At 38.6% G+C, this 27,176-nt stretch overlaps 1 protein-coding gene across 5 annotated transcripts in view; it reads left to right on the top strand.

The window, feature by feature from the left end:
* The window catches only part of LOC115427076 (cancer-related regulator of actin dynamics), an 89,217-nt gene extending 62,774 nt beyond the window's left edge, over positions 1–26,443 (top strand). For all 5 annotated transcript variants that reach the window (XM_030145459.1, XM_030145462.1, XM_030145464.1 and 2 more), the window contains 11 exons: positions 1,110–1,169; positions 8,350–8,508; positions 11,556–11,655; positions 11,767–12,016; positions 13,568–14,150; positions 15,535–16,753; positions 18,025–18,128; positions 18,803–18,965; positions 19,090–19,199; positions 20,798–20,870; positions 25,673–26,443. In XM_030145459.1, the coding sequence (XP_030001319.1) occupies positions 1,110–1,169; positions 8,350–8,508; positions 11,556–11,655; positions 11,767–12,016; positions 13,568–14,150; positions 15,535–16,753; positions 18,025–18,128; positions 18,803–18,965; positions 19,090–19,199; positions 20,798–20,870; positions 25,673–26,139 (3,288 nt within the window). In that variant the 3' untranslated portion in view covers positions 26,140–26,443. The remainder of the gene's footprint in view (positions 1–1,109; positions 1,170–8,349; positions 8,509–11,555; positions 11,656–11,766; positions 12,017–13,567; positions 14,151–15,534; positions 16,754–18,024; positions 18,129–18,802; positions 18,966–19,089; positions 19,200–20,797; positions 20,871–25,672) is intronic.
* Positions 26,444–27,176: the final 733 nt, after the last annotated feature.

Here is a 27,176-nt window from a genome sequence, read left to right as displayed (position 1 = left end):
TACACACAGAGCCAGGAGGGAACTCGGGCATCTGAGGAATTTTGTTGCGACGTGCATTGTGGGAAACAGAGGCTCGTGCAGCCACCTGACAGCGGCAGCTGCTACAGACATGATGCAGAAACAGCAGGAGCTCCCTTCCCTCAGTGCATATTCCTTCAGCCGTTTCCGTGTCATGTTTGTTTCATCCATATAGTATCATGTGGTCGCGCTGCTGCTGTCAGGCGACTGCACGAACCTCCCTTTCCCACAATGCACGTCGTGACAAAATTCCTCAGATGCCCAAGTTCCCTCCCGGCGCTGTTCGTAAACACATGGTTTGTTTGTGGTGGATGGAACTAAGAAACTGTTCACTGTGATGCAAGAGATTCAGGTGAATAATGACAGACGAACAGGTTCATGATACTGAGGATATGACTGAGGACGGACAGATCTGAGGAAAAATTGGTCACAAAAGTCTCCTGCACCTTTAACTTAAGTCATTTTGCGTGTCATGCACAAACCCTCATCATGGAAAACACACAAAGAAATGAATATGATGCAGCTTTGAAGTTCAAACCAGTCGATGTGTCTGTGAAGAAGGAAACAGAGCTGCAGCACAAAGAGAGACTGAGAAGGAGTGTGACGGAGCCTCTCTGAGGCTGTTCGACTGAAGAACACTGAAGAAGACGACTGCAGTGGTTTAATGAGCAGGACGAAGATGAAGATACAGATCAATGACTGTTCTGGGTTTTTGAACCAGCCTGTTCCTGCCGTTTTACTGCTGTGTTCCAGACACTGTTTGGAAAAAAGCAGTGAAGGGATGGAAAGAAATATTTAAATAATCTGTCTGTTTACCATCTTTCTGTGTAAATATCTCATGTTACAACGTGGACACCTGCGGCTTATGGTCAAATGTGGCCTATATATGTACAAATATTTTTTCTTTTAAAATTTGGTGGGTGTGGCTTATATTCAGGTGCGGCTTATATTCAGGTGTGGCTTATAGCTCAGAAAGTACAATATGTCCACTAGAGCACTATGTATTTCAGACAGTGTTCCAAAAACACAAACATGGATTATGTATCATTCTGGGTTTCAGTCATTCTCTCCTTTCTGTGTCTCTGCATCAGGCTCAGGTTCAGGGGAACAGCTCCATTAGTTTGGAGGGAACAGACAGTGATGAAGACCAGGTAAACACACACGTCATTACACATCCAAACATGCCTGAACAAATTCTTACATTAGTCGTGTCTCTTTGGATCACGTGTTCCACAGCTGTTGTCTTACTCTAATGACCAGCAGACTTTAGGTGACATCAGCATCATGTTTTCGCTCTGTTTTGGTCTCCATCAATAATTGACGTTGAACTCAATGCAGATGTTCTGTACCTTAAAATGTAATATCAGTGACAGCCAAAATTCCTGCCTTCATTTGAAGTCCATTCCAGAAATATTAACTTGTTTCTAGAAATAACTCAGTCACCTTTTTTTTCCCGGTGTACCAGGCCAAAGTATACCCCCAGTCTGGACTATACCAATATACCAGGCCAATTCAGAAATCTGACAGACAAACAAACAAACAAACAAACAAACAAACAAACAAACAAACCAATCCCGGCAAAAACAGAACCTCCTTGGCAGAGGTAAAAAACTCAACTCAGTAATACGAACATGCAGTTATAAATGTAGTTCCCTGTGGTTTCTCGGACAGTCTGTTTGTGTGTCTGTGTGTGTGTGTCTGTGTGTGTCTGTGTGTGTGTGTCTGTGTGTATTGACTTATCCTTCCTATTAGGGAAATGCGCTTGATCCAGTTTTCACAGGCATTTCATATTTGTTTTGCCAGAAGTCACAAAAAGTTACATTGAATAGTCCTACAGGAACTAGACCTAAATGTGCTCCAGTTCAGAAATTGATGCCATAAAAAAATTTCAGTTTACACTGCAGTGCTTTAGGAATTTTTCTGCAAACGGGAAATAGATTAAACCCAGTTCTTGTTACCCTGTGTGTCGAGCAAACCCTTTAAAAACGGTCATGGTTCGATCCAGTATGTGATGAGGAACCTCCAGCCTTGTGAGTGTGAGCTTTGTGTGAATGTGGCGTTTCTCCTCATGTGACTACAACTGTAAAAACATCCCATGATCCAGTCTTTAAATGAAGCCCTGCTGTTGTTTATCACTCCAGATGTCTGGAATATACATTCTTTCTACCTTTATTAGTCTCCTTCCTTTTTTTTTTCTCTCTCTCTAAAACAATTAATTAATTAATTAATTGAATAAATGAATAAATAAATAAAATAAATAAATAAATAAATAAATAAGAAATAAAATAAAAATTTAAAAAAATATATTTTTAAATTAAAAAAGAAAAAATACAAATAAATAAATAAATAAATGTGAAAGTAAAAAAAAAATATATATATAGCCTTGTTCTTCCTCTGTGTTTCCTTTAACTATCTTTCCCCTCCTGGATTCATTAATTGTCAATTTCCTCACACCCCACATGACTTTTACAAAAACTCATTGAAATTACTACTTCTTCAGTTTGACATAAAGAAGCACCAACTTCTGATAACACATTCTTTCAACTTTTATTAGCCTCCTTCTTCCTTTTTTTTTTTCTCTCTCTAAAAGAAAAATAAAAAAAAATTTAAAAATTAAAATTCAAAATAAATAAATAAATAAATAAATAAAAATAAATAAATAAAAAAGTAAAAATAAATAAATAAATAAAATAAAAAATAAAATTTTCAGAAAAATTTAAAAATTAAAAATGTGTTAAAAAATACAAAAAAACAAAAAATAAAAAAACAAAAAAAAACATTAAAAAATTAAATTTTAAAATAAAAAATTAGAAATAAAAAATTATAAATTAAAAAAATACCAAAAAAAAGTAAAATCAAAAACTTAAAAAAAAAAAAAAAAAAGGAAAATCAAAAAATTAAAAAAAAAAAAAAAAAGCCTCCTTCTTCGTCTGTGTTTCCTTTTAACTATCTTTCCCCTCCTGGATTCATTAATTGTCAATTTCCTCACAACCCACATGACTTTTACAAAAATTCATTGAAATGACTACTTTTTCAGTTTGACATAAAGAAGCACCAACTTGTGATAACACAAACCTCAACTCTGCATTCAGTCCCACTGTGTATAATGTGGGTTAAAAGCCTAGTCAGCAAAGTATGACAAATGAGCATTTAATGATAGTGCAGCTTAAGCAATTTCTGAAGGATTTTTGGCCGGTAACTCACCCGCAGAAAAGAACCACAAATGGACAGCTATACAGACACAGACACAAAAACCCTGAAAGGATCTCATTTAAAGTGCATTCCACAGTCAGGAACCGGGTCGAGAAGGACTGAGGAGCTGAAGTCATAGTGGCACTGAGCAGAACTTTTCCATTCGATGAGTGCGGACAGAAACCGTTTCTTTTTAATTTAATGCTTAAAATGAACTTCAGTTTACTGTAATGCTAGTAGTTGTAATGTTGAAAATGCATCAGACTGGAACCGCTTCAGCTACATGTGGACGGGTCAGTCTATCGTCATAATTACTGCAACTAGAAAAAGACTGACTGACACATTGTTTAACCCACAATAATCAATAGTTTTCTTCTGACTCACAGTGCTTTTTAGCTGTCTGGACTCTTTTAGCATCTTTCAGTTCGTTTGATTTTATGATCCATCTTAACTGTTTTGTTCCAGTTCCATCAGCATTTAATAAACCCTCTGTACTCCTCTGAACCCAAACAGCACACTGACAAAGTTGGCAACCAACTGGTCAACAAACTACAGAAGGATCAATACAGGGCCTTTTCACAGGTTATTCCCAGTACATTTCTACCTGTAGAGTTCAAACAAACAAACAAATAGGCTAAATAAATGTTTGTTTGTTTGTTTGTTTGTTTGTTTGTTGAATAAAATTACTGATTTCTCTGAATGTGAACACTGTTTGGAAGGACAGATGTAATAGACCTTGTTGTTTTTACAGTCTTATCTATGTAGAACTTATTATGGGACTAAAAGACAAATGATTACAGTTATTGATCAAAAATCAATTTTCAGTATGTTTTACACATTAAAAAGTCAGTGTGTGTGTGTGTGTGTGTGTGTGTGTGTGTGAGCGAAAAATTTGTAATGAACTAAAATTGTACAAACAGTCGAGTGTTTGGTCATAAAATGAAAAAAGTTATTAATTTTCATTATTGAGCGTTTTTAATAAGGTGTTTTTTTGTTTTTGTTTTTTTTTAAATCGTACTGTGTGTGTATGCATGTGTGTGTGTGTGTGTGTGTGTCTGTTTGGATTTGAACATGCTCATCTCCAGCTCTTAAACTTCTGTTCAACCCATAACAGAAGTATGTGTCTGTTTGACCTCCTGTACGTTGTTGTCATTTTCTCTGCTCATACCACTGTGCATGCTATTCCTTTGACCTGCTGTGTGTGTGTGTGTGTGTGTGTGTGTGTGTGTGTGTTCAAAGTGCATTCCGATGGTTTCATTGGCAGTCGTTGTGTCTGCCTGTAGTTACAGCGTACAGGGCCTGCCTCAGCCCGCCTCAGTAGATCACACACTAAAACACACTCTCTCACACAGACTTAGAAATGGAAATAAATCCAGATGTCAGCAGAACACAACTGTAGAAACAGGGCCGTGTATCGGCAAGAATCTGGCGATACAATACAAATCACAATTCTAGGATGACGATACGATATATCATGATACTGTTACAAAGGCAATTTTTTGTTTGTTTCAGTTTTATTTTAAATGATTTTTTCCTGGAAGAATTGAATTACACCAGAAATCTGCACAAATACTAAACACAGTTTTATTTGAGCACAACAGGATCTAATGTTATGTCACAAAATGTTCCTGTGTTCAAAGTGAAATTCTGTTTTACAGACATTACAGTTTCAGATCCTGTTCAAATGTTCATATTCTATTAGTTCACAACTAACATCAGAACAGTATTTTTGTCCCTACAAAGGAACTACCATCTGCCTCTCAGACAGTGAAAAGTGCTTTTAGGATGACTGAAATAACCATTATTTAATAAAAGTGTTAAATAATAATAAATAAGATATAAACAAAAAGAAAAAAACAAAAATGAACCTCCACCGTATCTGCATTTGAATAAATACTAGTGCTGGGCAGCAATTAAAATTTTTAATCGCGTGGATTTCTGCGATTAATCGCACAGTTATATTTTGGGGGGGGGGGGGGGGGGGGGGCATCAACAGTGTGTATTTCCTTTCAGTGATATTTCAGACTGCAGTACTCCGCTGATAAAAATAATTGCACATGTCAGTGCTTCCAAACACCTGTGTCCCCCCCCCCCCCCCCCCCCCCACCATCTGAAGACATTTAAAATGAAAATGTCCATGGAACAGACTGCTACTTTTACACATGTTTATGTCCACACCAGTTTATTTCCGCTTGTGAGTGATTGACAGGAGTCTTAGTTCCACTAATCAGTACTAATACTAATAAGCCCAATAATATGTGATGTTCAGTTGTTCAAAGTAAACAAAGGGGGCCCTCTAGTGGTCGGAATAAGTGTCACTAACATATGTTTTGTCCTTTCGGTGTTACCGTAGTCAGTTCAGACATAGGAAGGAACTAACAGACACGTTTCTTTCACTCTGTTTGTATGGCCCCAAAAACGTTTGTCTGTGAGTATTTTATGTTCAGTTGTTGTCAGAATGAATAGTATCCAATATCTCTGATGTGAACCTTTGTTGCTGGATAAAAAGACGTTGTAAATCTGAAATTAATCTGTAGATGCTAATCGTTACCGTGTCTATGGATTTTCCCATTCAAGTTAGCATTGAGCTAGCGGTCTTTTTCCCATTCATTTAAATGTATAATGCCCTGTAAATGTACTAAGGCAGTGAACAGAACTCACATATTTTGTTTGTATGTGTCCGTTTTACAGTGAGTCTACAGGAACAGATTTAGACACAAGTTTTGGGCTTTTCTTGTTAAACCTGTCATCTATCTGCCGAGCTAATCACTACATGAGCCTGCATAAAGAATTAGCAACCCATCTCCGACTGCTAGCATAAACGAATTAGCTTAAACATGTTAATAACACATTGTAATAAACACATCCAAAATAACATCATAAACATGTTTCTAACGTTTGCATGTGAAATTATTTATCAAACAACAGAATGACTGACACATACAGGCGCTGAACTGCAGGAGTTCCACACAGTTTGATTCAGCATTACTCGGAAAGTTCGCACACTCTTCTCTCAGCCACATGCAGTTCACACAGAGCACCGGCGTGTGGAGCGCCAAAATAAAAGCATGAGTTTCAAAATAAGAGTCCGTATGTATAAATGAACTCAGACTTGCTTGAAAGGCAGAACGGCATTAACGGGAGATTTAAAAAATTGTCGGCGTTATTTAATGAATGCGTTAACGCGATAATAACGCGTTAACTTGCCCAGCCCTAATAAATACCTAAAAATATCGATACAGTATTGTGAAATGAAATATTACAATATATTACAGAACTGATATTTTCTAACAGCCCTAATGAGGAGTTCGTCAGTGCCTGTTCTCTAATATACCATTAGCTTAAAAATAGTCAGCTGAAGTCAACAAATGATCAACAATCTGACCTGTTGAACCTTTTAAATGGACACTTTACTCAAATAGAACATACTATATTTTCCAACAAAGCCACAGACACAGTTTAGCTTCATATATTTGAGTCAGAATCACCAAAAATGCACAGTAAATTAGCACCGACAATGTTTCTGAGCAGAATAATGCAGAATGTCTTTAGTGATGACAGAGTAAGTGTTGGTGTTGTAGATAAGGAAACCTAATATTTACACAGCTGGACCCTCTCTCTCTGCTGGTATTGCCGTTTCCACACTTTTAACTGTGTCCTTGTATTATTGATCTGATGGTCAACACAGCCCCTTCCCTCCAATAGCTGTGTAGTTTGTCAAATCTTAGTGTAAGACATTTATTAACGATTTAAATTTAACCAGCTCAGTCAGAGGCCGTCTCACTGACAATCAATCAATCGACAGACTCTGTAGATCACAGGTGTCAAACATGCGGCCCGGGGGCCAAATCTGGGCCCTCCAAAGGGTCCAATCCAGCCCATGGGATGAATTTGTGAAAGGCAAAAATTACACTGAAGATATTAACAATCAGTGGTGTCCAAATCATTTTAATTCAGGTTCCACATACAGACACATACAGTCTAATTAGATTTCTAGTGGGTCAGAACCAGTAAAATATCATCAGAATAACCTATAAATAATGACAACCCCAAATTCTCTCTTTTTTAGGTGTAAAAAAGTAAAATTACATGAAAATGTTTACATTACCAAACTATACTTTAACAAAAAATGTGAATAACCTGAACAAATATGAACAAACAGAAATGTGTTAAGAAAAGTAAATGCAATTTGACCAATATTCTGTCTGTTACTAAATGTTTTGTGCGATTGTAACGCACGTGTGTAAATGATAAACTGATAAACTGAGGCAGAATATTGTTAAAATTGCACTTTTTTTTCTTAAGAAAGTTCAAGTTGTTCATGTTATTCAGATTTTTAAGGGAACTTTGTAGATGTGAACCTGATCATAATATAATTTTACTGTTTTCACTGTTATTATTTTACTGGTCCAGCCCACTTTATTTCACATTAGGCTAAATGTGGAACTGAACTAAAATGAGTTTGACAGCCCTGTCTTAGAGCAGAGGAATCAAACTCATTTTAGTTCAGTTCCACATTTAGCCTAATGTGAAATAAAGTGGGCCAGACCAGTAAAATAATGTAAATAATAGGATAAGAACTTAGAAATAATATCAACTCCAAAGTTTTTCACTGTGTTTTTGAGTGAAAAAAGTAAAATTCCATAATTAAAATGTTTACATCGACGAACTTTACTTGAACGTAACATGAACAAATAAGAACAACCTGAAAATTCTAAAGAAAAATAAGTGTAATTTTAACAATATTATACCTCAGTTTATCATTTATACATGTGCATCAAAACTTACAGATCACAGTGGATCTACAAATAAAAAACATTTTCACTGTTATTATTTCACTGGTCTGGTCCACTGGAGATCAAACTGGGCTGAATGTGGAACTGAACTAAAATGAGTTCGACAGCCCTGCTGTAGATACACATGGGTTAAATTCCCCCAGGACCTGGGTGGACAAACCCTGGAATCTCCTGTTGTGGTGTTTCCACATGATGTCACAGTGTGATCATTGGCTGTAGGTGAGCTTCAGCCGATGGTTGACCTGCTCAAACAATTCCACATTAGACAGGAGTCAGCCGTTGTCAACGTTTAACCTTGAATGTGACAGTTTCAGTGAAACTCTGTGTGCCTCTGTCCTCCCAGCTGTCCTGTGCTGCGTCCAGTAGAGCAGTGAGCCCCCTGGTGGTGGTCCCGGGGGATTTCAGTCAGCCGGCCAGTCCGTTCGCCTGCCTGGATAACTCTGCAGCCAAACACAAGCTGGGCCTGAGACACAAAGCCTGCAACAAGAGGAAACCTGCCAACGTAAGACAAACAAACACATACACATTACAACACCCAAACACGCCAGCACACACACAATTAATACAATTCACTTTATTACTACTTAGGTCCTGTTCAGCAGAGACTGTATTTGTATTTTGTAATTGTATTTATTTATTTATTTCGAACATGCAAAGAAACAAAAGAAAAGAAAAGAAAAGAAAAGAAAAGAAAACATTTAAATGGACAGAATCTATCTTTAAGCACATACAAGTCTGAGTTCTGCATGGTCGAAAAGGAGTAAGAAGTCTAAACTTATTTAATCCAACCCCTCAGTGCTTTCACACCTTAATCACTAACTAAATAAAACAATAAAACAATACTATTTTCCTAATTTTTGCATCAAACCACAACAAATACATAATGCAGTAACTGAATTATACACAACAAAATGTTCATGTCAGTCCAGTCATACAAACAGACTCAACTTTTCAACAGTTTTCTTCAATAATTCCAGCAGATTTATCAGTAGATCATCCATAAACAAACAGAACTCATTGTCATTATTAAATACTGGACCTCTCAAGAATCAATTCTTTATATCTTTTTTTAAACTGAATTATGTTCAATATTTGTTTTATCTCCTGACAGTTTGTTCCACAGTTTTACTCCACAGATGGTCATACAGAAACTTTTTAACCTAGTACGTACTTTAGGAATCTTTAAATTAAATTTTCTCCATAAATCATAGCCTCCCTCTCTTTCACTAAACATTTCTTGAATTATACCCAGCAGTAAGTTATTCTTTGCTTTATACATTATTTGAATAGTTTTGAACTCCACAAGGTCAATGAGTTTTAAAGTTTTAGATTGTAAAAATAGTGAACTTTTGTGTTCACAAAAACCAACATTGTGAACAATTCGTGTTGCTCTTTTTTGTAGTAGAAAAAGTCTTTGTAATGAACTTGCATATGCACTTCCACATACCTCTAAACAGTAATTTAAATAGGGTAAGACTGTACACAATGTAATGTAAAAGTAGCAAAATAGTTTTATTTTGAGGTAAATCTGAAAGTGACAAATGAGCTGAAATGTCTAGGATAGACTCACTGTCACACTGAGTGTCAAAATTGATTCCAAAAGGTTAACAGTTGTATTTACATGTGCACCGTTGTCCCAGTTCTGAGGCTGTCCCTAGTTGGCTGATACTTGGGGTATGGTGTTTCTATGAATTTTCGTCTTTATTGGTCATTGACATTTGCCGGTTTAACCTTAAATTTATCATCATTTACCAATGGGGTTGTCCAATTTTATTTATTCATTTCACTTCTTTACGTTTGGCCTCATGTTAATGATTCTTTTGTGTTTTCTACTGTGATTCGATGTGCTCCAGAAAAGGTGTTGAGGAAACTGGTGTCCTGTTGCCTCTACTAAAGATGAAATGTCAGTTCATTTTTAAAGGCAAATATGATTAACTGACTAATTCTTAATAAGAAGAATAATTCATAAGTGGCTGCTATTACCTTGATCCCAAATAAAATCCGATCCAGCATGAGCATCTACTGCTAGTGTTTCCACTAATCCTGTCCACCACACCAGAAATTTTACACAAAAAATCATCACCAGACTGATTCTACATCAGTCTGATATAGAATAGAACAGACAAACGTCCTGAACACTCACATGAAAGTTTACACAGATTCAGGAGAGAGAGAAAAGGAAATGAGCCGCAAGTTTACCTTTGAAGTACAAGCGGCACGCATCACTACCGTTACCCCCCCCATAGTATTATAAGAAACTGGCTGACCGCTGACCCCCGACCCCCCCCCCCCCCCCCCCCCCCCCTTCCGGCCAAACTATGGACATGCCACCCCCACTTTTGGATTACACACCACTACATGCAGAGGTCACTTCCACAGAAAACACTGAACTACAAGGAGATACCATGGACAGAGACCAGTCCTGCACCGGTACCTGGTCTGTTCACCAGTCCTGCACCGGTACCTGGTCTGTTCACCAGTCCTGCACCGGTACCAGTCCTGCACCGGTACCTGGTCTGTTCACCAGTCCTGCACCGGTACCTGGTCTGTTCACCAGTCCTGCACCGGTACCAGTCCTGCACCGGTACCTGGTCTGTTCACCAGTCCTGCACCGGTACCTGGTCTGTTCACCAGTCCTGCACCGGTACCTGGTCTGTTCACCAGTCCTACACCGGTACCTGGTCTGTTCACCAGTCCTGCACCTGTACCAGGTCTGTTCACCAGTCCTGCACCGGTACCTGATCTGTTCACCAGTCCTGCACCGGTACCTGGTCTGTTCACCAGTCCTGCACCGGTACCTGATCTGTTCACCAGTCCTACACCGGTACCTGGTCTGTTCACCAGTCCTACACCGGTACCTGGTCTGTTCACCAGTCCTGGACCGGCAGTCTCTTCACCAGGACCAGGAGAAGAGACCACACCCCGGCCCTGGGAGAAGACACCAACAGTCTGGGACCGGGTGCAGACGGCGGTCCTGGCTCTCAGTGGTTCTTACGGTGGTCAGTCTAAGGCAGAGCCGGCGTCGGTCTTAAAATTCTTCTCCTCTTTCAGTCGTCTGTTTCTAATTCTTCTCCTCCAGATCCTTGTTTTGTTTCTCTCTTTGTCTCTTTGTCGTATTTGGAATAATCCCTTTAGTCCTTTTAGGTTTCTTCAGGTCAGACATTTGTGCTCATAAATGTTCAGCTGCAGCTCAGTGGAACTGCCAACCTGGATGAACAAAGGGACTGACTCTGTGATTGGCAGACAAGTGATGGGCGGAGCCTCAGACCAAAACACACAATGACATCATAACCATCCTTTGGGGGCTGACACTGAGCTTTAAATGTGAATATTTTGTCTGGAATACTACTGTCACTGAGATCAGGATTTAAATGAACAGGATTCCTTCATGTCTGTGACAGTCAGGACCATTTTAGAATGGCTGAGAACAGAATTCCACCTTTAATTCCACCTTTAATTGCACCTTTAATGCAACTTGACTGAAGTTGACAGTTTTCTGCTTGTGAAACTGAGCGCTGTGGTCTTATTGCTGATTGTTTGTCCATGCAGAGGCTGGAACTGAAAGCAGAGGGAGACTCTGTGGTGGAGGACATTCTCAGCAGCTCCGTATCAGAAGCTGTGGAGGAGAACAATGAACAGAAGGTCAAAGGTTAGAACGCTGCTACTACTTTCCGCTTGAGTTTTAATCCACGCCACCATAAACTGGTATGGTGTTATGTCAGGTTGATCAACAGGATCTTGGTTTCTGTCTCTGATTCAGATGCAAGTGCTGATGAGTTCAAACCAAAGGAGGAGGAAGAGGAGGAGGAGGAGGAGGACAAAGACCAAGCAGAGCATTCCAGACAATCCCTGTTAAGTGATAAGGAGGAGAGGGAGGAGTCATCCTCTGAGCCGGAAGTAGAACAGGATGTTTGTGATGGGCCAGACACTTCCTGTCCTCCTGAAACGGGTCTGTCAGAGGAGGAGGCACCAGAGGCCCGGCCCTCGTCCTCCTCTGTGGACAGTCCCAGGTGAGGACATTTCCCTCTTTATTTTTCCTACTTGCACTTTATCCTGTTTGGAAGACCAGGGGTGTCATGGAAACAAACAGAATGATGTCTGTGTAGAATTTTAAAAAATCTAAGTTAATGAATGATTTTACAAGTATTTTTAATGAATCAAATGAGCTAGATTTAACTGTTATTTGAATTAAATTGAATTTCATTGGCCAATGACACATTTACCGTGGAAATATCAATATACATCTAGGGATGTAACGATTACCGGTATAACGATAAACCGCAGTAAAATTCATGACGGTTAGTATTACAGTTTAAATTCTAATTATCATGATAACCGTGTTTGATTACCACATTTTGAAAGAGAGAGACTATCTATCTATCTATGAAAAATAAACTAAAACAACACAAACTTGATATCGAAAATGGTCAAACAGTGTCCATAATGTTCCATCTTTAATGCACATTTGTATGTTTGATGTTTACATGTTAATATTTGAAGGTTTCTGCAAAGAGAGAGTACATTGTGCCTATTATTTTATTTTATTTCATTTTATTTATTTTTTTTATTTTTTTATTTTTTTTCCAAAATACAACTTGGTTAAATTATTTCAGTGTGTGTTTCAGTACTTTTTGAACATTTTGAGCACAATTTCAACAATATTGCGATAATAATGATAACTGTGATAATTTTGGTCACAATAACCGTGATATGAAATTTTCATATCGTTACATCCCTACATACATCATTAAGTGTTAAATTCAAAAAGATATTTGTAGGTGTAAATTCAAACAGACAAGACATGAAAGTAAAGTGCCAGTTGTTTCATTTCCAGTCTATTATAATTTTAGTATTATGAAAAGCAGCAGGTAAATAGGCATTACATGGAGTTTTTATATACTTAATTAAAACCTATTTTTCTTCTTTCGGTGTATGATTTATTCAACTATTTATTGTAAAACTAGGGCTGTGTATTGGCAAGAATCTGGCAATACGATACAAATCACAATACTAGAATCATGATACGATATATCACAATATATCATGATACTGTTAAAAAGGTAATTTTTTGTTTGTTTCTTTATTTTAAATGATTATTTCCTTGAAGAATTGAAGTACACCAGAAATATGCACAAATACTTAACACATTTTTATTTGACCAGAACAGCATCTAATGCTGTGTCACAAAACTTTCTTGTGTAAAAAACTTAAATTTTGTTTTACAGACATTACAGTTTAAGATCCTGTTTGAATGTTCATATTCTATTTGTTCAGAACTAATATCATAATATTACTTTTGTGCGACCCCAACAAAGGAACTAACATTATTAATAAAAGAGTGTTAAATAATAACAAATAAAATTTAAACAAAAAAGAAAAACAAAAATGAACCTCCACAAAATCTACATTTGAATAAATACCTAAAAATATCGATACAGTACTTTTTAATATCGATATGGTATTGTGAAATGAAATATCACGATATATTGCAGAACTAATATTTTCTTACAGCCCTATTTAAAACTGAATGTGTTAATTGAGCACTTGTTGTGTTCTTTCAGAGGAACACCAGAGCCCCCTGTTGGTCAGAGAGAGTACCTGATGGACCCTCCAGGCACTGTTTATGAGACAGAGGAGAACAGGGACCGAAGTGACTCTGAGCTGGGACTGACAGGAGGAGAAGATGGAGAGCAGGAAACTGAAGAAGAAGAAGAAAAAGAAGAGAGTTCCTTCCTACAAGAGGTGCTCAGCTCATTGAAGACCCCCTTGAATTCTCTGGTGGAGACTGAAAGTATCGTCCTGGAGATGGAGATGGAGCAGGAAGAAGGGAAGAACAGGGAAGATGAAAAGGAAGAGGAGGAGGAAGAAAAGGCAGAGACAGAAGAAGGAGAGGAGGTAAAGGAGGAGGAGGAGGATGTGGAGGAAGCTGTCATGGATCAGGCTGTTGTCTCAGGCTCTTCAGTCTCAGATCAGAACACCAAAGAAGAAGAAGAAGAGGAGGAGGTCACCACGACCACCGCTTCCTACAACGACGCCAAGGAAGAGGTGAAGCATGTGGAAGAAGAGGAGGAGGAAGAAGACAGTACAGAGGAGGAGGAAGAGGAGGAAGAGGAGCTAGTTGTGGAACACTTCAGTCAGTATGATGTACGTACAGTGTTTTTAATGAATCTATTCTAAGAAAGGTTCTAATAGTTTTAGATTTTTCATTATAGTTTAGCTTTATTTAGTTTTGACTTTTTTTTCTCTAATTCAGTTCGTTTTAATTCATTTTAGAACAGGTTTGCTAGTTTTTATTAATTTTCCGTTTTTTTCTAAATGCTTAGTTTTAGTTTAGTTGTAGTTCAGTCGTCTCTTTTCGTGGTTTGAGTCGTGGTTTGAAGTCGGGACTTATGGGCTCAAAAACCGGCCTGGAACGCAGCATAATATTGTCTAGTTTACTGTGTAGTCTGTGTTTTCAACAAATTAATGTAAGTTAGTATGACAATTTTTATCCCTTGTGCCCCCCCCCCCCCCCGACACACACACATACTAACTTCCTGTCTAAAAAATGCTCAAATGTTAAATTAAATGCTTTAATTACATTTCCCATTACTAATTACTGTTAAGCATAAGTTGTTGTTAGCATAAGTTAGCTTCATTAGCATTTACAATATCTCCTAGTTGACTGTATGGCTGATGATTTCAGTAAGTTAGTGGTAGCAGTAATATTACTCAAGGTTATTATCGTTAACAAAAACTAATGAAATGATAAAAACTAGAATTGTAAAAACATTTTCGTTAACTGAAATAAATAAAAACTATAATTAAAAGAAAAAACGATAACTAACTGAAACTGTATTGTGTGCTTACAAAACTAAAACGTATAAAACTTATGGATAAAATTCCCTTTGTTTTCGTCTTTGTCAACGTTGGATTGATGTGAAATCGATTTATTTCCCTCAAGCAATTTTCTCTGCTGGCACCATATGATATTTAAGGGTCCGTCACTTGTGTTCACTTGTGGTTTCCAGTCGTCTTCTGGTCCCCGCTCTACCTGGAAACATGGAGACTAAAGTTTGGAGTCCTGTCTGGGATTTATTTGAATACGACGACGAAGAAGAGAAAAGAGACGCCAAAACTCAAACTAATACTAAAACTAAACTAAAACTAAGCATTTAGAAAAAAAATGAAAACTAATGAAAACTAGCAAACCTGCTCTAAAAACAAATTAAAACGAACTGAATTAGAGAAAAAAAAGTCAAAACTAAATAAAACTAAACTATAATGAAAAATCCAAAACTATTGTAACCTTGGTGTCCACTCACACATTTAAAAATACCCAATATTGATATTACTGCAAAAGAGTCAGAGTTACATGTGCACTTTGTGGGATCTGTGGGATCAATCTTTAGTTTGTAATATAACATTTCTGACAACTGGCTAGCTACCATTAGCTCACGAGCTAATGCTCTTTCACACTGTTGTAAAATACCTAAAGTTGAAGTCACTTTAAATAACTTCTTCCATTTCCACCCTTCTTCTCTTCCAGCAGGTGGAGGAAGTAGAAAAAGATGTGGAGAAAACGGAAGCAGAGGAGGAAAACAGTTTACATGCAAAACAAACTGACAACCAAATGGAGGAAGAAGGAGAAGAAAAGAAGACAGAGGAGAAAGAGGAGGAGGAAGAGGAAGAGGAGAAAGAGGAGGAGGAGGAGGAGGAAGAGGAGGCCAAAGAGCTGGAGCAGGAGCCTGAGGCAAAGGGAGAGAAGCTGGAGAAGACCGTAGAGGATGACAAAGAAGATGAGGTAGAAGTGGAGGAAAAAACTGAGGAAGTAGAAGAGCCAGAAGAAGCAAAGGAAGATGAGAAAGAAGACATACAAGAGAAGACGTTTTCTGAAGCAGATGGTGGAGAAATGGTGGTGGACCTGGAGGAGACAGCTGATGATGTCAATGCTGTCAACAAAGACGAGATGGAGTATGAGAAACATGGAGATCAAATCTTACCGGGGCAGGAGGAGGAGGATTTTGTGATGATGCATGAGAGCCAGAAAGCTTTAGACCAAATGGAGCCCAAAGAGCAAAACTTAGACCAAGAAAAAGACACAGCAGCAACGGAACCCAATGTGGAAGAAAGAACAAGTGAACAAGACGAGGAACAGGAAAGCATACAAGAGTTTCCTCAAGAAACCAAACAAGAGAAAGAGCCAAGTGACGTGGACACGAGTGTTTCTTCCAGACCTTCTTCTCTTACCCCACCACAGACTCCCACTAGTCCCTCTAAGACCAGTACGATCCACATAAACCTAGTCTCTCCTAGCGCAGAGAAATCCGCCTCTTGTTTTCCGCTTCCTCCGTCCACTGTCGAAGCCAAAGAAAGCACGTCCACAGCTGAAGAGCCAGGGAACGAAGTGGAAAAAGCAGAAGAAGAAGAAGCAGCAAAACAGTCATGTGACGCAGCGACTGCCACGAATAAAGAAGCTAAAGTTTCTGCCCCCGCAGACGAAACGTCCAAAGTTCGCTTCACCATCACCCCAGCCTGGCAGAGATCACTGTCCATCGGAGACAAAGACAGTTCCACTCTTCCGTCTTCTTCTCCTGCTGTTGGAGGAACGACCGTGGAGGAACCCCTGGACAAACCAGAGTCCAGTTCAGCCAAAACTGAACTGGTGTTGAGCCCAAGTAGAGCAAAGCCTGTAGAGATGACCACCACCAAACCACAGTGGAACACATCTGCCAGCCCTGGTAAACCTCAGATGGAGGCTAAGGATGGTACTTTTTTTTTTTTTCTACTTGCCCCCTACAAATGTACATTTATGAAAACGGCATCAGCTGGACATACGAACACTGATTAGGCTCAAATTTGACTTCTGTCTCCCAGGCCTACACCCATTTATTGAAAGAAACTGAAATTTTGCACTGTAGTGCCCTCTACAAATTTATTTTTATAAAAATTACTTCAGTTCGGACATACGAACACCAATTTGGCTCAAATTTGACTCAGACGTCTATCTCCCAGGCCTACACCCATTCATCAGAAAAATTTGAAATTTGGCACTATAGCGCCCCCTACAACTTCACCTTGAGGAAAATTGCATCAGTTCGGACATATGAACGCTGATTTGGCTCAAATTAGACTCAGTGGTACATCTCGTAAGCCTGTACCCATTCAATGAAATAAATGGAATTTTGGCTCCATAGCGCCCCCTACAGATTTACTTATACAAAAATTTGTTCAGTTCAGACGTACCAACACCAATTTGCCTCAAATTTGACTCAGTGGTACATCTCCCAGGCCTATACTCATTCATCAGAAGAAATTGAAATTTGCCGCAATAGAGCCCCCTACAAATTTACCTTTACAAAAATCGTCTCAGTTCGAACAAATGACCACCAATTTGCCTCAAATTTGAATCAGTTGTCAATCTCCCAGGCCTACACCCATTCATCAGAAGACATAAAATTTGGTGCTAGAGCGCCACCTGCTGAACGATGGACATACTTGTACTGGACGTGCCTGTGGCGAGGGCCTTTCAATGCCTTCAATGCTTTCAATTTAAAAAAAAACAAAAAAAGCAAAAGCACAGTTTGGAGGTTACGATGGAAAAATGGTTGAAACTGGTGAAATACAGTAAAAATGTCAAATATAGTTTTCTTCCAAATGAAATGTTAACATTAGAGATTTATGGTTAGATAGTGTAAAGGCAGTGAGATTAAAAAAGTGGTTCTAATGAAAGTCAATGGAGTATTTATGAACATGAGGGAAACCAGAGGGAGAATCTGACACTACAAAAAAAATATGGCAAATCTAAAAATATTTTATGGTTGTTTTTTTTTTTCATAAATCATTCAGGATTCACTAAGGATAAGGCTAAGGATGTTTCAGTGACTTATAGTTTGTCTTTAGTCTGAAGGCTTTAATTGGATGTGTTACATTGAATCACTTTTTCCCTTTTCTATCTCTTTTTTTAGAAGCAGTTAAATGACACAGTGCATTTAAGCTGAATTTGTAACACAAAACATTTCTGTGTTTCCGTCCACAGAGAGCTCAGTCGTCGTGGAAGGAAACCCCAACAATCCGTTTGGAGTCCGTCTGAGGAAGACGTCAGCGCTGCACCGCTTCAGCTCTGAGGAGGAAAACGCAGAGGTAATAAACTAAACTGTCAGCAGCAACATCAGTGTTGGGATTTCAGGGAAAGATACAGAAAAACAGAAAGCCTAGAGTTAGTTAGAGTCTGGAACAGTCAATAAGTTTCTTTTCACAACATGAAAACCAAAATACTTTGTTAAAATCACATGACAATTGAGTAATGCAATAAGTGCAGGGAGAATGTCCTGTGTTCAGGAGTAGTGCAGATATCTGAAAAGACACATGTGGAAGTAAGTCTGTCTCATCAGATTTTGAATTATAAAAGCCATTGAATTTCTAGCACTGAATTTTTTTTTTTTGCACTGAAATTAAGTGTCTGAATTTTTTGTCTCTGAATTCACCCATGCTCATAAATTTAGAATTAAAAAAAATTCAGAAGCAAAAAATTCAGATGCAAAAAATTTAGGTGCAAAAAATTCAGATCACACATCCGTGCTGACCATCTTCCTGCATCGGTGTCACATGACCAACCTAACGTAACTCGATTGGCTGGCTGTTGGTTCGACTTCAGATAGAATCGATTGTTCTTCCTTGGTGTCCCGGATGTGTGATCGGAATTTTTTTGCATCTGAATTTTTTTTAATTCTAATTGTAAGTTCCATTGTACTTGTTACAATGACAATAAAGATATTCTATTCTATTCTATTCTTCTGTATTTTTGTTTGGGTCAGCCTGTCCATGAGTCTTCACCTCAGCCCAGCAGCTGTACAGCTGACACACCACAGCCGCTCGGCGTTAAACCCTCAGTCAGTCAGCCCATGAGCAACAAGCCTGCTCTTCCCAAGAAACCAGAGGTGACAGGCGACGGCGGAGGCAAGACCAAACGGATCTTAGGTGTGGTCTCATACACCAACACTCACTCAAGCATACTGACCTGTAGCTGTTCAAAATCTACTCTGGAAAAGAAACCACTTGAAATCAGCTGTGAATCCGTCGGTGTTTGGTGTTTGCTTTTCAGATCCAAGTGCAGCTCGTGGTGGATCTGATCCTCCCAGCTGGATCTCTGTGGCCAAACAGAAACAGAAGGTCTACAAAGAAAACTCACTGGACAACACAGCTGTCCACAAGGTACTGTATGTGGTCACGCACACATGGATCAATGACATTCGTGTTATTTAATAGAACAGACTAGGGATGTAACCATATGAAAATTTCATATCACGGTTATTGTGACCAAAATAATCACGGTTATCATTATTATCACGGTATTGTTGAAATGTGCGCAAAATGTTCAAAAAGTACTGATACACACACTGAAATAATTTAACCAAGTTGCATTTTGGGAAAAAACATAAAATAAAATAAAATAAAATAAAATAATAGGCACAATGTACTCTCTCTTCGCAGAAACATTCAAATATTACCATGTAAACATCAAACATACAAATGTGCATTAAAGATGGAACCTTATGGACACTGTTTGACCATTTTCCATATCAAGTTTGTGTTGTTTTAGTTTCTTTTTCTTTTATTATTATTTCAATTATACATTTACATAAACATGTACTTATACATAAGGAACCATACAGACACAATATATACAAACAAATTATACAACAAAGCTACAAACTTATTAAACCCCCCCCAAAAAGAAGAAAAAAACCAAAAACAAACCAAAAAAATGCAACAAAAAAACCAATAAGATAAATAATGTTATGAACTCCTCTTTCCAATACTCAGGGCTGATTAAGAGTTAATATACAGGGTGGGGAAGCAAAATGTACAATATTTTGAGGCAGGGATTGAAAGACAGTGTATGACCAATTAGTTTATTGAAAGTCATGAGAATTTATTTGCCACAAGAAAATTTCCATAATAGAAAATGTTTTTATTCTATGTGTCCTCCTTCTTTCTCAATAACTGCCTTCACACGCTTCCTGAAACTTGCGCAAGTGTTCCTCAAATATTGGGGTGACAACTTCTCCCATTCTTCTTTAATAGTATCTTCCAGACTTTCTGGTAATAGTTTTGCTCATAGTCATTCTCTTCTTTCCATTCTAAACAGTCTTTATGGACACTCCAACTATTTTTGAAATCTCCTTTGGTGTGACGAGTGCATTCAGCAAATCACACACTCTTTGACGTTTGCTTTCCTGATTACTCATATGGGCAAAAGTTTGTGAAAAGGTATGGATAATAGTGTTAGGTATGATTATGACATCAGTATATGTTTGGGTTCAAAACAACTGACGTAGTGTCTGCTGAGAAAAAACAACTAAATGTTCAGTGTACATTTTGCTTCCCCACCCTGTGTATGTAAACTAACAACAGATTTCTCCATCAAGAGGACATAGGAGACAGCAGGACACTGTCGTTGACACTCTGTTTTAGTTTCTTTTTCATAGATAGGTAGTCTCTCTCTCTCTCTCTCTCTCTCTCTCTCTCTCTTTCTCTCTCTCTCTCTCTCTCTCTCTCTCTCTCTCTCTCTCTCTCTCTCTCTCTCTCTCTCTCTCTCTCTCTCTGCACTTGGACCGGGTCTCTCTCTCTCTTTCTCTTTCAAAATGTGGTAATAAAACACAGTTATCATGATAATTAGAATTTAAACGATAATACTAACCGTCAGGAATGTTACCACGGTTTATTGTTATGCTGGTAATCGTCACATCCCTAGAACTGACTGCATCAACAATCTGTATGAGTGACTGTCCTGCTCTGTTATTTCTCAGGAGGAACAAGAGAGGAGGTCTTCACTACCGATGAACAGCAGCTCCAATAAGACCCCTGAATCCTCCAGCAAAGGTCAGAACACACACAGGTCACACCAGGTCCAGTGAACAGCCACATCTGTACGCCGTAGGAATCTGTTCAGTACATGAAAGCTTTCAGAGCGAGTTTAGTCAGTTAATAGTAAAGTGTGTGTGTGTGTGTGTGTGTGTGTGTGTGTACATCTGGCCCAGGTGGGATTACATATTTCCATGAACCAATCGATATTTAGAGGATTTATGTGAAATCTGAGGACAGTTTAGGGCAGGGGTGTCAAACTCATGTTAGTCCAGGTTCCACATTCAGGCCGATGTGATCTGCAGTGGGCCGAACCAGTAAAATAATAACATAACATATAAATAATGACAACTCCAACTTTTGTCTTTGTTTTAGTGTAAAGGAAAAAAAAAACATTAAATTATGAAAATACTTACTTCTATAAACTATCCAAACAAAAAAGATGTGAATAACCTGAAAAAACTGAAATTTCTTAAGAAAAATAAGTGCAAATTTAACAATATTCTGCCTCAACTTATCATTTCTACATGTACATTATGGATGGAATTTATAAAGACACTAAACACTGAGGAACAGGCAGAAAAGAGTTCAAACTGGGCTGAATTTTCTTTAGATATTTCAGGTTGTTCATATTTGTTCAGGTTATTCACATTTTATTGTTACAGGATAGGTTGTAAATATATATATATATATATATATATATATATATATATATATATATATATATATATATATATTTACAACCTATCCTAAATAATTATATATATATATAAACATTTTCAGAATTTAATGTTATTTTTTGCACTAAAACAAAGACAAAAATGTGACGTTGTTAATTCAAGATTTTTTGGCTTAATTCAAGATTTTTTTTACTTAAGATTTTTTTGCTTAATTCAACACTTTTTCCTTAATTCAAACTTTTTTTTTTTTTTGCTTAATTCAATTCAAGACTGTGGATTTTTTGACTTTGCACAAACATCCCAGGGGCCAGATTGGACCCTTTGGCGGGCTGGTTTTGGCCCCTGGGCCACATGTTTGAGACCCCTGGTTTAGGGGGTCATTTGCTCAAGATGCCCTGAAGTTATGTCCAGTGTTGGAGAGAACCTGTCACCGTTTTATGTAATTAAATGACCAACTGAACCCACCCCAGATCATAACACTGCCCCCACAGGCTTGGACTGTGGACACTAGACATGACTGGTGATCACTTATCATCGGCCTCCTCTGAAGTGCCAGTGGAACAGTTCCAATCAGGACACATCAGACCACATGACCCTTTTCCTCTGAAACAGTCCAATCTGTACGCTGTCTATCACACTGACAGATATTTAAGAAATGCGAAGCCACTCTGCATCAGTTAATAGGGCTGTGTATCGGCGAGAATCTGGCAATACGATACAAATCACAATACTAGGATCATGACACAATATATCACGATATATCATGATACTGTTAAAAAGGCAATTTTTTGTTTGTTTGGTTTTTGTAAATGATTATTTCCTGAAAGAATTGAATTACACCAGAAATATGTTTTACAGACATTCCAGTTTCAGATCCTGTTCAAATGTTCATATTCTATTAGTTCAGAACTAACATCAGAACAGGATTTGAGTTCAGTCTCAACAAAGGAACTCCCATCTGCCTCTCAGACAGTAAAAAGTGTTTTTAGGATGATTCAAATAACCATTATTTAATAAAACAGTGTTAAATAATAATAAATAAGATATAAACAATAAAGAAAAACAAAAAACAAAAATGAACCTCCACAATATCTGCATTTGAATAAATACCTAAAAATATCGATACAGTACTTTTTAATTTCGATACAGTATTGTGAAATGAAATATCGCGATATATTGCAGAACTGATATTTTCTAACACTCCTATCAGTTAAAGGGTTAAAGAACTGAAACATAATAATCACTACAGTAATTATCCAATGGAGGGATCTGAACTGTTGGCTGAGTTAAATGCACACTCTTTTTGTAAACTGTATGACAAGGGTCTCAAACATACGGGGCCCAAATGCGTCCCACCAAAGGTTCCAATCTGGCCCCTGGGATGAATTTGCAAAGTGCAAAAATTCCACAGTCCAGGCTGTGGAACTCATTTTAGTGTCGGTTCCACATCCAGACCAATCTGATCTACAGTCAAATAATAACAGCAGAAGAACCCACAAAAAAGAATGACTGCAGATTTACTACTGGGTTTGATGGGAAAAAATAATATTACATAAGGTCTATAAATAATAACAACTTCAAATGTTTGTCTTTGTTTTAGTGCAAAAAAATTACATTAAATTATGAAAATATTTACATTTACAAACTATCCTGTACCAATAAAATGTGAATAACCTGAACAAATATGAACAACCTGAAATGTCTGTATTAAATTCAGTCTAGTTTGAACTCTTTTCTTCCTGTTCCTCAGTGTTTAGTGTCTTTGTAGATCTGATCCAGAATGCACATGGACTAATGAGAAGTGGAGGAAGAAGACTGTTCAAATTGCACTGATTTTTCTTAAGAAATTTCTGTTTTTTTCAGGTTATTCACATCTTTTTTATTTGAATAGTTTATAAAAGTAAGTATTTTCATAATTTAATGTTTTGGGTTTGCATTGAAAGACAAAAGTTTGGAGTTGTCATTATTTCTAGGTTATTCTGTTATTATTTTACTGGTCCGACCCACTGCAGATCAAATCGGGCTGAATGTGGAACCTGACAGAACATGAGTTTGAGAGCCCTGCTGTATGATGTGTTTTGGGGATTGACCTGACCATTTTCAACCAAGCTGAACTATAAAATTCTGGGAGGAATTTTTTTTTAAAGAAAAGTAACCAACATATAAATAAATACAACAAGTTACAATACTGAACAAAATAATTAAAATATTACATTGGATATTTGACAGAGTATCTAGTGATCTGTATCCCATTACATTTCCTTCACATCTGTTTCTAATTCCGACCATATCGATCCTAAACCTGTTTTTCCTCACTCACATTTATTTAGTCAAAAACTGTCTGTTGATTAAAGATAAATATTTCATACTGTCCTGTGTGTGTCAAAATGACACCCAGAAGCATTAATATTCTAACTGTATCAGCAGCTGTGAAGTCCAACTCTGAACCTGTTGCATGTATGAGCGGTAAGGCTGCCCTCATGTGGACAGTTCTGGTACTGATTTACAACACTTTCCAAACAGTGTTTTTGATTCTGAAGCAGAACTGTCAATAGTTGACTGCTTGTTGGTGCGTTATGGGGGTTTTCTCTTAGACTTCACTATGTTAAGTTCCTTGAGATGTTTTTGCCTCTGCCAAGGAAGTTCTGTTTTTGCCAGGGTTTGTTTGTTTGTTTGTTTGTTTGTTTGTTTGGTGGTTAGTTAGCAACATAACTGAAAAAGTTATGGATGGGTTTTGATGAAATTTTCAGGAAATGTCCGAAATGAGACGAGTAACAAATGATTCGATTTTGGGAATGATCCAGATCACTGTCTGGATCCAGGAATTTTTAAAAGGATTCTTTATCATTGGGAGACAGGGATATTTTCAACATATGTATGTGGAACTCCACAATGAATGGTCAGAGTGGTTGGAGAAAAAAAAACACAAAATAAGTTCCCAACAGGTTCTACAAGATATTGAAAATTGATCTGGATCCTTACAAAATTCTGGATACCATGATCCAGAACAGGAAAAAATAGTGAAGTTTTGGAATTTTCATCCTAACAAGGAAACAAATTATGGTATTGACATGCAACAAACACCAAAGTCTAGCCATGACGGTGTGAAATCTGAAGTGTGCCAATGGATTTGTTTCCAACAACTATGGAGGTAGATCCAGGAGAAAACCGCCATTTCCGAAAAAGGGATTTGCTTTACAGACGGATCGGTGCAGCGTTTGCAGTGATGCAGTCGCTGTACCGGTCTGTCGTGGTGAAGAAGGAGCTGAGCTGAGAGGCGAAGCTCTCAATTTACCGGTCAATCTACGTTCCTACCCTCACCTATGGTCATGAGCTTTGGGTCATGATCCCGGATACAAGCGGTCGAAATGAGTTTCCTCTGTAGGGTGGCTGGACGCACCCTTAGGGATAGGGTGAGGAGCTCAGTCGCCAGGGAGGAGCTTGGAGTAGAGCCGCTGCTCAAGAGGGGCCAGCCGAGGTGGCTCGGGCATCTGTTTCGGATGGACGCCTCCCTGGGGAGGTGTTCTGGGCATGTCCTGCCAGGAGGAGACCTCGGGGAAGACCCAGGACACGTTGGAGAGACTATGTCTCTCGGCTGGCCTGGGAACGCCTCAGGGTCCCCCCGGAAGAGCTGGAGGAGGAGTCTGAGGAGACGGAAGTCTGGGCATCCCTGCTTAGACTGTTACCCCTGCGACCCGGCCCCGGATAAAGCAGAAGATAATGGATGGATGGATTTGCATTAATAAATTGTGAACTAATAAATTGTATAGTTCAACTGATATATTTGTTATTTTTATATATTGGCAAAACGCAATAAACACAATAAAAAAGACAATAATATCGATGCTAAGGGTCTAAGTCCAAAGTCCAGGTATTATTTTAGTAGATCACTGCATGGGAGACTGAGCTGCCTTGGCAGAGGTCTGCGCTCTCTGAGTGCTTTTCTAGTTTTTTTTTTGTATTTGCTCTGTAGAAATGAAACTGAATTAAAGAGAATTTGTCTGAATTGAAGTTAAAAGTAAGATTTGACAAAAAATACAGTAAACAGTGTTATGGATCTGAGAAGAGAGCACAGGGTGAAAAACACTGTGGAAATGAATATATGAAAATCAACAGTGTTTTTGTTCTTTTTTCCTCCAGTGAGTCCGTTGGAGCTCAACAAGTCCTCAGCATCTGTAGAAAAGGAGTCCAGGAGGTCTCTGTCTCCTCCAACCCCAGTACCCCCCCAACCTTCAAAGTCCCCGTCCCTTCCCTTCCCTGTCCCACCTAAACCCCACGTCACCACCTCCACCACGCCAAAACCCTCACCTCAGCGATCGCTGTCCCCGCCCACTCCGGTTCCAGTTGCCCAAAGGCCTCCCTCCTGCACGAGCCCACCGTCCACCTCCAAACCCGCCCCTTCCCTCCCCACGGGCAACATGACACTGACCTCCCCTCCTTTTTCATCATCGAGAACCACCCCTGCGCAATCCGCAGGTTCTAGCCCAACCCCGGCTGCCCAGCGAGGAGTGCCTTCTCCGGCCCTGACCCAGGACGAACCCCCCTGGATGGCCCTGGCTAAGAAGAAGGCCAAAGCCTGGAGCGAGATGCCGCAGATTGTCCAATGACGGACTGAGGGAGGCAGTAGTACACTAGTTAGCCCAAAACTGGCTCAACGGGTTCAGTCAGACCTGAAAGTGGAGAATATAAGTGATGGTCAAGTGGACTGAGAGTCTGGATGGACCAGATTGCATTTGCATGCAAAGTGTAGTTTTCCTTTTTTTTTTTTTTTTTTTTGTTTTCCTGGTTTATGGTATGGCTTCAGATTGGTACAAACCTTCTAATCACACAGCAAAGAGTTGAACCTCTAACATCCACCAGATCATTGGTGACCAATGTTAGGGTTAGTGTTACATTTCAGACATGTTTTAATTAGGGATGCACCCACACCACTTTTTTTCAGACTGAGTACAAGTACAAGTACTTAAATTTGAGTACTTGCCAATACTGAGTACTGATACTAGTCCTTAATAATCCCATTCCAGTTGTTAGTTCCTTTTGTAAATGTGCTTTATTGTCGTTGTCATTAGTCTGACTGGAACAAAGTGCTGCTACTGACATTTAATGTGTTGGAATGAGCGTTTGTCAATTAATCCACCAGGGGGCGCCGCTCTGAATTAACCATACCGGACAAATACCACGAAGGAGAGGAAAGTTTAATGAAGAAGAAGAACAAAGTCAGTAATAACAAACATGGAGACGACAGAGGTAACACTAATGTGATACTAATGTTGCAGCATTTTCTCTGGTAAGGTTTAGAAGTTTAGCTTCAGCAGGAAGAGAAAAGAGAAATGAGCCAGAAGTTTGGTTTTCACTTCCGCTGGCGGCGGTCCGCACCGCTCCGTACCTCCATAGTATTATCAGTAGGATGGAAACCGGCCCAGCCCTGGGTAGTTGTCCTAAATGTGTCAGTAGTTTTTCTGGGTAGTTGTCATAAATGTGTCAGTAGTTTTTCTGGGTAGTTGTCATAAATGTGTCAGTAGTTTTTCTCTAACTCACACAGTGGCTCTTTGAACAGATCCTCTACCTCCACAGTTCCGCTGGTATTCTCCGTCTGGGTACTCATCCGCCAACACCTGGAAAACAGATGGAATGTACGCAGAGG

This window comes from Sphaeramia orbicularis, chromosome 10 (assembly GCF_902148855.1).
Source record: "Sphaeramia orbicularis chromosome 10, fSphaOr1.1, whole genome shotgun sequence".
Classification (NCBI taxonomy): domain Eukaryota; kingdom Metazoa; phylum Chordata; class Actinopteri; order Kurtiformes; family Apogonidae; genus Sphaeramia; species Sphaeramia orbicularis.
This window is presented reverse-complemented; position numbering and strand designations above follow the sequence as displayed.